At 34.2% G+C, this 10,605-nt stretch overlaps 1 protein-coding gene across 2 annotated transcripts; it reads right to left on the bottom strand.

Moving 5' to 3' along the window:
* Positions 1 to 2,158: 2,158 nt before the first annotated feature.
* Positions 2,159 to 9,582, bottom strand: LOC111387326 (polyadenylate-binding protein 1-like). Of its 2 annotated transcripts, none has more exons than XM_023011965.1 (6): positions 9,230 to 9,582; positions 9,048 to 9,150; positions 5,103 to 5,173; positions 2,958 to 3,149; positions 2,743 to 2,867; positions 2,159 to 2,455 (listed from the first exon to the last, which is right to left on the bottom strand). In XM_023011965.1, exons 1-6 carry the CDS (start codon positions 9,356 to 9,358, stop codon positions 2,410 to 2,412), a joined length of 666 nt encoding a protein of 221 aa, XP_022867733.1. In that variant the 5' UTR covers positions 9,359 to 9,582; the 3' UTR covers positions 2,159 to 2,409. The 2 variants fall into 2 exon arrangements, with proteins under 2 accessions (XP_022867733.1, XP_022867675.1); XM_023011907.1 differs by having other exon boundaries at positions 5,103 to 5,176; positions 9,230 to 9,581.
* Between the last annotated feature and the right edge of the window lie 1,023 nt (positions 9,583 to 10,605).

The raw sequence follows: 10,605 nt of genomic DNA, 5'->3' as shown, positions 1-10,605 counted from the left end.
TGCGGCGCCGGCGTGGGCCGGCGCTGCTGCTCTTGGCTGCGCTGGCCGCCGGCGCCGCAGAGGAAAGAAAAAAAAAAAAAAAAAAAATTCAGTTTTTTTTATTTTTGGGGGCGGGGGCCTCTCCTGCAAATTAGATAAGTTGAGACCCCTGGTTGCAATTAGGGTTAGGGTTATAAAATTAAGGTTTCAGTCCCTAACCTTTAAGTTATATTGAGATTTGGGCCTTTAGGTTTCGGATTTAATAATTCAGTTCCCAAGGTTTTAAAATTAATTAATTCGGGCCATTAAAGTTCTGAATTTATAATTAAAGCCCTCAAAATTAAATTATTAATTCAAATNACATAGAGATCAAGTTCCTTGCTGTTAAAGAAAGAGTTCAGAGTGGACAGGTGTCAATAGAGCATATTGGGACAAATTCCATGATTGCGGATCCGCTTACTAAGGGATTGATACCCAAGGTCTTTCATGAGCACACTGTTTATATGGGTGTAATGTCTCTTGAGGATATCTAGTTTCAGTGGGAGTTTGCATTTTTTTTGTTTTTCATATTGGACACATGTACTGTTATTTTGGATACGGTTTAAAGTTAAAGTTATTTTCAGTTATAAAGTTATTTGGTTAATTGTCTCTGAACTTGTTTAAAATGATCTCACTAAGGTATTAAGGTGGACCAGTTGGAAATAGGCATGTTATAGATCACATTACATGAAATTTCCATGCTACACATCCATACTTGATCCATGTCATTCGGTTATATTGATGTACGTGACCATTGATGGGTTTAGCTACATGAAAGTAGCGAAAGCCGCTTTGATCCTATGTTGATATGATTGATGGACGGGATTGTTTGGGGATACATTCGGTAATGATAGCAAAATTCTGAGTACTCATAAGGTTATGTTTAATGCACAATTATAAGGTGACACATATAGCCCAAGTGGAAGATTATAAGAATTTTTAATTAAAGATTGGCTTGTATGTGTGAATAATTGTGTGTTAAATTATAGGCTATCGAATTCGCTTGAGCCCAATTAAAGTGATCTAATGAGGTTTCGATTTTTGGGCTTTAATGTATCCAATTAAAGTATGGGTTTACATATGTGTAGAGACCGGGTCCAAGTCCTAATTCTATGATGGGCCGAATTAGGTCAAAGGGCATCCTCATATAAATAGGTTATGGTCCCCAGATCACACGCAACAGATTATTGTTCATTCTCTACTGCATCCCATCACAGAGAGGAATAGGAGACTGCGTGTAGATTTGGAAGATCATACCGCGAAATCCATATTGCATTAACCATGTCAGACTCAGGTATGCTTCCGCTTTAATTATTATATTTCTTGATGATTTAACATGAAAGATCCGGTATTTTAAAGTATTAAATTATCCAACATGGATAATTTATTTATCGGTCAAACTTTAATTTTCTATCAGACATTTCAATGAGTACACAAACTATTCATTTATTCATCATCATTCCTATATATTTATAAATTATATTGTTTGTAAATTCTTCCCAAAAGGAGGCCAAGTAAATAATTGTCTTGTCTCTAAAAGCTCAATTTATAGATAATGTGGTTTAACATAATCGTTTGTTGTCATCCATTTATGAAAATTATTCGCATATTTAGTTTGCACGATATTGTGCGTCGACGAACAAATTCCTTCCATAACAAGTCAGACTTTTAGATAAAGTGATTTAATACCAAAGCAAAAAGCATAATAGTCTTCCAAGTTGTCTGAACGAAAGAAAAAATATACCAAGGAAAGCACGGAATAAAAGAAACGATGAGTAGAAACAATTAAAAACCCTGGCCAGTCAATCTTCTCAAGGACCAGCAGGTCTAACCCATACTCTCGAGGTTAAATGAAGAAAGTGAAAAGCTATAAAAACACAAATCTTTCGTTTCCTCAAATTAGTGCCAATTCCACTTTTAGATAGTTAGTGTCGTCGGACAAGTTGCATGTCAACCATTTTCAGTCATTGTAGCATGGTTCCAAAAGAAATGCATCATTTTTACTTTTTAGAAAAGAATTTCGTAACAGATAAAATAAACACGCGACAAAACTTGGAGATCTCTCGTCTTTACCTCCCATCTCTCCCTTATACATGTCACATACGTATGGGCTGTGACAACCATGCTTCATAAAACGATAAGAAAAACCAGATGAGTTCAAATTTAAGTTGTATAAACTGCTGCTGTTAACATACCGAAATAAAGTTACAAAGTTTGAGAATCTAATTTATGGCTTTATGGGTTGCATGTAACGGTAAAAGTTATCACCAAAATAATCCCTAAAACAATAAATATGGAGGTATGAGTGTACGGCAATTATGGGGAAAAGAGTTGATTCACAATCGACCCTCCAATATCTCTAGCACACCAACAGAAGATGATCAAGGTGCATCAATATGGCCTGTAGCGCATGGGACGCCTAAACCTTGGAACCCTCCTACACATGAGAAGGTCGAAATTTATTATAATCGAGTCGTCCAATTTTATTCCAAGTAAAGACTAAGATATTTTTGAACTAGGTGCAGAAATATGTTTGTCCCGGAAAGAATAAGTAAAAGGATGTTTTGACTAATCTACATAACAGAAAGAAAAAAAAATGATATGCACAATAACATAATTTTTCGCTTCAAAAGCTTCAAGCCCTAAGCCTCAACAAGTAGAATGCATTTGTTCATTATTTCATTGTTCCAGGTGAAAGCCGAAAAACTAAACCCTTGTGCTTACCCATAACCATAGGGAGGGTAGACAGGTGAAAAGGGCATGAACAGCCTTCTCGATCCGAAATAAGGGTTTGGACGTCTTCCTCGATATTGTTTCATCCCAGGAACATTAGTACGCTTAGCAGATACCTGCCCAATTCCAAAATACATCAACTTTGCCGTTGTAAAGATTCATACCTCTCATGTTTTAAGTTTTTGGATGAATAGAAGTTCACAAACCTTCAGCTGACGGCCATGCAACTCAGATTCATTTAGAAGTACAGCGTTTTGCACAGCCTCAGTTTCAACAAACTCTACGTAAGCAAAACCTTTCGGCTGGCCAAACTTATCAGTCAAAATAGTCACCCTATTTACTGTACCACATGACTGAAAATGCTGTTGCACCTCCTCAGGTGTGCAGCCATAGTCCACCTGAATTTTGAAAGAGCAATTGGCAATGCAAATTTAGTTAAAATTAGGGAAACATATTAAGAGGCAGACTAGCAAACAAGATTACATATGGTGATCTTGGCCATTTTTAATTTGCCTCACGCGAAAATATGTTGGTTCTGGCTTACAAAAGTTGGGTGCCACTGTGTGGAAAGATCTGGAATTGTTCATATTTTGGTGGTTTGGACAGCACGGAACTCCAAAATTTTGAGGGAAAAAAATAAACAGCTGCTTGGCAATTTATGTGAGAGCAAAGTTTTGTTTTTTTTTAATTTTTTATTTATTATTATTATTTTTTTTTTGGGGCTTATACATCTAAGGACTAAGGATTTCCCTTCACCCCCTTTGACTCAATTTCAGAAAAAGAATTAATAATAATAATAAAAAAGGAGAATAGGACTTTTCTAATACATCTTGAGTATCTTTTAACATTTATCATTGTGGAAAAGAAATGACTATGAAACCATTTTGGATTCTACACACTGTCTATCCTCGGTTGGAAGAATGTGTTGTATCCTTGATTGTATTATTGTTTTAAACTCTGTTTTTTTTTTTTTTCCAGAAACACCTATGAAAAATACAATTGCCCCCTCTAGTTTCAAAAATTATAGAGATATCCTTTGAGATTTATTTTCAATAACATATAATTCCCCTTTTCCCTATTTATAAGGCATTTATCTAAGAACACTGCCAAGTACCTAAAATACCTCTTAGAACATTACTTCCATTTTAAGGTTTTTCCCCCCCTTTTAAATTCAGTTTTTTCTTTAATCTTTTCGAATATTGAGACTAGAGTGTAGTATTTTGTATTAACTTATAATATAGCCCTCTAACTATTCAGTTAAGGTCTTTTACTTAATGAATCACGCTTTTTTCAAAGCATTACTATTCCCGAGTGCAGGTTAAATTCCAGAAATAGTTTGGTTTCAAGCTGTAGATAAATCTTAAATTATTGTTATCGAGAAAATTCTATCATGCTTGAAATATTTTATTGAATTTCAATTGTTTAAAAAAAAAAAAAATTAGAAATTTTATTGCCCAGTCTAATAAAATTTAAATTACGTGCATGAAAGAACTTTAGAAATTAATCATTCATAAAATGTGAATGAAACGAAAAAATATTTAAATGGAACTAAGTTGATGAGTAAAGGGTATTTTAGGCACAGGACAATTTTTTTCCTTAAAAATGCTTTTAAATAGTGGAAGGGGGTATATGTTACTCAAAATTCATAAAGAATTAAATGCAATTGTAGTTCCAAATAAAAAAATAAAAAAATTCTCCACCTCCTCCTCTTTTGAACTTTTTTAAAAATTGGAACTATGATTGCAATTAGTTTTTTACTTTTTTAATATTTATATAGAAGGGTATATTAGTCATTTTATATCTTTTTATTGAGAAAATGATGAAAATGATGTTTTCCACAATAAAAGGTAAATGTAGGGATAAAATGCGCCAAAAAAGAAAGGTAGGGACGTTTTCCACAAAAATCATGAAAGGTAGGGACGTTTTGTGCTAATTACCCTTTATTTTAATATGAACCCAATTACATTCAAAATAAATCAAATAAGCCATACTAGAATTTACAAAATAAGTCACCCCAAACATACTCTATGTTTCTGTTAAAAAATATATATATATATATAAAGCCAGTTACTAGCATTTAGCAGTTCCACACTAGAATTTAAATTTTTCCACAGTAGGGATTAAGAGAGTTTTTCCGCATCCCTACATGAAGAAAACCTGAGGAAGATCACTCCATGGATGAAGGAAGCCAAAGGAAACAAAATGATAAAAGAAATCCCATTTCCAAACCAACAGAGTTAGAGAACAATGTGTCTATCTAAGAAAGAGGTGGCAACTAGCACCGCACAAAATTTGCATGCTATGACAGGGAATAAAATTAACAGAATTAAGAAGGGGATGGTGAAACTCACATTACCAACATATATTGAACGGGAATCCACCTCCTCCTTTTCTGCCTGAGTAGCAGAGTCACCAGGTAAATCTTCTAAGATGCCATAAACAAATGTTACAATTAGTTGTCAGTCACCAACTTAATGGCAAAAACTAATGTGATCCATGTTAAAAAATTAAGAAAAGGAAAAATATGCTCTCTTGCGCTCGGTTATTATGACATGACACATTTGTAATGTTGAGGAATTTGTCATTTATTTTGCAGTTGTTTAATTTGTTTTACAGCCTATATTTGCCTCATCTGCAAGCATTTAAGATCTGGATATTAGAGGGTGGTGTTGAGATACCATTATAACAGCCAACTCAGCTTCTACTTTAAGGGTCACAGTTCAGAAATAAAGTAAATGTCTTAACTGAGAGAGGGATCAGGATATGCTTGACCCATATGAAATAATTGATAGACTGAGCAAACTCGATTTAGGAGTGTTCTACATCTTGACAATGAACAGGAAAGATTAAAACTAATAAAGAAGAAAACTGAGTTTGTCAAAAAATTCAAGCCACAAAGTAATCTGTAATAGAGTTCCTAGCCAAAATAAGGTTACTCTAACTACATAACAGCTGATTATGAGAACAATACGTGCAACAAGATAAACTCTTCGTCCTAAGGATTTCAAAACAGGATTTGCCCAATTATAAAATTATAAATAGGCTAAACAACGTCAAGAAAGAGAAAACAACAAATATGCATACAAGTTAAGAAAGAGACAATTAAGACTTCCAGATTATGAGACTCAACGGATATCAATAGTATCTATTCATATATTCAAATAACCACCAGAAAATAAAATTAAGAACTTAAACTTTGTTACTGATATAACCATTTCTTCCTTTAGTAGATCTCAGTTCTTTACTCACCGAGTGGCATAACCATCTATATTTGATCTCAATCAAATTGTATGATCAGCATAAAATACATGCTCCACAATGATAACCAGAGATTCAATGAGTCACCTCTGATGATGAGAGAATTTCAAGATTCAATAAGGTCTACACAATTATTGGCCAATGTTAGGGGAAGAAAGGAAACTCGCTACCGCTTATTCTGGAAACTACTCAACCAAACCTAGTAAATGAGGGGATTTGAATAGCCTATTAAGAATAAACTCTTCTTCCTTAAAATTATCCTGCCAAGGCTGAAATGGCTAATCTCAAGGCCAAAATGGACTCAAATATTGATTACACGGAAAAGTTGTCATAAAAAGCAAATAGATATTTGGAAAGGAATTTAAATGGTAAATGTGTAACTGTACCATCGCCTGGAATTAATTATCAAAGTGACCAATAGATAAATTAAGAAAATGACGGACAGCGATCAGAAACTGGAAAAAGAATCAGTATCCGAAAAAATAAACAAGTTAAAATAATCTGAGCAGTGGTAGAAATACATTCATTAATTAGAACAGGTAAGTGGTTGGAGAGTACTAAATCGATATGGACAAATTGTTTTAGCTTTTTGCCAGCTTCATTATGTTTACTTTGCCTACTTCTGCAGATGGCTTAACCAAAATATAGTCCAATTGGTGAGTTTATGCATATAATAGCTCAGATGATGTGTTGTACTAATATGAGAAGGGAAAAAAGATTGCTTTGGTGTGACTTTGAAATATAAAGTTGAATTATACTCATACTCATAATCTTTCAAGAAATCAATAATGCTTTCATTCACCAACCATTCAAATTGAAAATGCAGTACTATAAACAATCCAAGTAAGATTTCAATGTGACTGTGACACCACCAGATAAGAGAATTTACTGCACATAAACACAGTCCATCTCAAGAGAGAATCCCACTTGAACACCAAAATTATTCAGTGAAAGTATAAAACCATTCACTTATGTCCACCTTTAACCTCTATCATGATCCCCGATGCACATCTCCCACTTGCATTTAAAATCCTTCCAATTTTTTTGATCTCATCAAACACCAATACTATGAATACTAGGCAACACCAACCCATCAGACAGCTCATGCTCACAATTTCAACTGTTACATTTAGCATATTCATATACTCATACTACTGACGGGGATTTGGGGGGACAGGGAGGAAGGATAACGAGGGAAAGAAAATCCATGGTGGTTTGCAGAATGTGCAACGGTGGAGCATCAGGGGCAACAAGATATCAAAAACATACTCTATGAAGGAAAAACAACGATGCATATGTCAAAGCAAATCAGAAGGCTGCCCAGGGAGTACGCTATGTGAATTTCAAAGCTAAGGTTTCTTGTTCTATTTTTCTCTATATGCACAATTGTATGTGGGCGTATACATCAGGTATGTATGCATGTGAGTATTTCATGCCAAGTTGAATCTCTATGCAAGAATTTCGTCTCCTGCAGAATAGAATTGGATGATAAACCAACCAACCAACCAACTAAAGCTCTGCTGACTTTTTATTTTGTTCCAGATGGACTCCAAGGAATGAATGATACACAAACGATAAGTTTTTAAAGCTTAGTTTGATACAATTCTGTAGTCTAACTAATATCCAAATCCAATCACAAAGCATGATTGAAGATGGTAAACAAATAAAAAACGACTAATTTGAAACTTATCTCTGATCTTTAAATTTCATGCCACACTTAAACAATCTACTCCCATTCACAACTGGCTCATATACTCCTGCTGCCCCCCAATGCTCAAAAGAAGAAATTCATTAAGCGTTCAATAGCCAAAAGAATACCAAACTCCTCAAAACCTAGCTATTTTCAGTTTTCATTGTTATGGTATGAGTGAAATATGTCCCTTCTATGAAGCATTACAAAGTAGAAAACCAACCTACCTCTACGGCAGTTCCAATCAAATACATTGATAAAATCTTCTCACTCCCTCCACTATCACCACAGATACTTCCAAGAAGGCAATATGCCCATTTTGGGAGTATACTAGACATTTTTCAGACACTATTACGTGCATGAAGAACACATCATTTGTAGGCTCCACATTATATGAGATTTTTCCAGAAACTTGTGAACATTTCACCAACATCTCACGCTCTTGTCTATCACTTGAAATCTGACAGAACGTGAAGTTAATGATTTGAACATGTGATGACAAATTATCCCATAATACGTTGTCTGCACAGCATACAAAATATTGTTGAACTTGATCTTTTTCATTAAAAAATAATAATAAAATAAAATTGTTTACCGTATAAATATAAATCGAACACAGTGAATCCATCAAATTCAATTGCATTATTTTTCAGTTGCGTGCCAGATACGAGTCAAGTAATAGTCATATAAGTGTCAGAAGAGATGCTTATCTTACATTTGAGTGCAATCAATGGAGTGAGAGGCATTTGTCAGATGCTCAAAGAATGTAATGGTCCGCGCATATGAAATATTGTCTAAGCAAAAGACATGATAACAATAAATTGATCATGTAATGACAGTGCAAATAGAATTTGATTTTGAAGAGCTTTGCAGAGCAGGTTCTAATTGCATCAGCTCTAGTCAATAAATATAATGAGGTAAAAAAAGCTTGTTGTGTTCCGGTGAAAATTGAGCACAAAAACCGTCAAGGCCACTTAGGAAAGAAGCTAGTCAAGTGCAACCACATTAAAAGACTAACAACAGAAAATTCTAATGCCAGCCCCATTTGTCCTAATAGAAAATTCTGAAGAATCGAACACTCAAACTCAAGTCAACTAAAACTACATAAAAATTCAGGCACAAACCAATAAATCTAAGCCCACATTCAGTGAAAACAATTAAATACTAATTATCCAATAGCCTCAGCCTGAACCCTTATAAGCTTGTATTCTCCAAACAGCAAAATACACAATTTGTGGGAACAAAACCCATAAAATGATAGATCACAAAATTAACACATTCAGTTACACCGCATAAAAGCCAAGAATTAACATAGACATATAGAACATCAATTTCATAAACGTCATACCTTGAGCAGCACCCATCTCTTTCTCCACCTTGGCCTGCATTTCTCGAAGCGCGCCAGCTTCTTCCTCAATCTCCTGCAACCTCTTCTTCATACTTTCCAATTCCTACAATTCAAACACCAGTCAATTTGTAAATTAAATGCATATAAACATACAAAATACATACATATATATTTAAAAATACCTTAGCTTTCAAGCTATCATCCGCATCGGCCTCGACTTCAGCGTCATAATCGGCATCCATGTATGCTTCATCAGGTACATCACCGCCGTACACATCGTCCTCTTGTTCGTTGTGCCCCTTGTGCTCCATCTCTCGTATATTTCCTCTTTCAGCCTTTCTACAGCTCTATATATGCAATTTATTTATTCAATTGTGTATACATGTGTGTAATGTGTTTGACGAAAGCTGGATTTGTCTGAAAATTCCGGGATTCTGCAAATTTTGCTGCTGCAGCTGTGAAGCAAACAAAAAGGGCAAAAAGGGTTTATAAATCGATTCGCGGTCAAACAGGGTTTGTGGGGGTGGGGGTCAAAGATAATTTTTTCGCCCCGTTTTGGCCAAGCTTATGTACTCCTTTTTCAGTGCTCAACGTAATTTCTCTTATTTTTAAAATTCAAATAAATGAAGTTAAATATTTTAATATTTTTTTATTGTTCAATTAAAACTCATTTATTTTTTGTTAAAATTAAATTAAGAAAAATGTTAGTTGTATCCAGGCGTTTACATGTACATGTAGCTCGGTTGTTAAATTAATAATTTACTCATTTACTTGTAAATAAACTTCTATAAGCTTACAATACATTTGTATCCAAAGTTTCCTTTGTTTCAAATTTTTGAAATCACTCGAGTTTGCCAATGAGCCGAGTCAACTCAGAATTCAGCCATTTTGGTTCATTTTGTTGGAAAAACTAGACTGAATCCATTAGTCAAAAGGCAAGCGAAGAGGTCAATCCCTCCTTGTCAATGCCGATCCCGTGCTTTTGAGGGCCTGAGGCGAACTTAAAAAATTAGACCCTCCTCCCCCACCAAAAAAAGAAAAATAAAAATATGCATGCAAAATATATGCATATTATGGTACCAACTGTTAACTTAATACTCAACTGTAAAACAAAAACAAAAAATAATAATAATATTATTATTATTATTTATTGCTCCGAAATGCATTCTATACCAAAAATAGGGCTCAAACAATTGATCCTACGATTAAATCTAATAAAAGTCAATATAATTTGACAAGAGTGCAATACTACAGTGCAATATATAAGCCAACAAGGCTTCGAATATTTCCTATATGTTTAATAGTTTATAAATAAGCAAAGGCAACCCATTGCTTACCTGAAAAATATGAATTGAACAAAAATTATGAAATGACACAATGCGACATTTTGAGAATTCCACCGTCACAACTCACAATCTTGGAATCAAAATTTAACAGCAACCACAACAACCAATTAATTATTGAAGATAAATTTAAATTGTATATGAAAGATAAATTTAATAGCAACCATGAAGTAAACCCCTAAAACGTCTCTACATTTCTCTCCCACTCTATTCTT

The sequence above is a fragment of the Olea europaea genome, chromosome 1 (genome assembly GCF_002742605.1).
Source record: "Olea europaea var. sylvestris chromosome 1, O_europaea_v1, whole genome shotgun sequence".
Lineage (NCBI taxonomy): Eukaryota > Viridiplantae > Streptophyta > Magnoliopsida > Lamiales > Oleaceae > Olea > Olea europaea.
The sequence above is the reverse complement of the archived record's forward strand: the minus strand, read 5'-3'. Positions and strand labels throughout refer to the sequence as shown.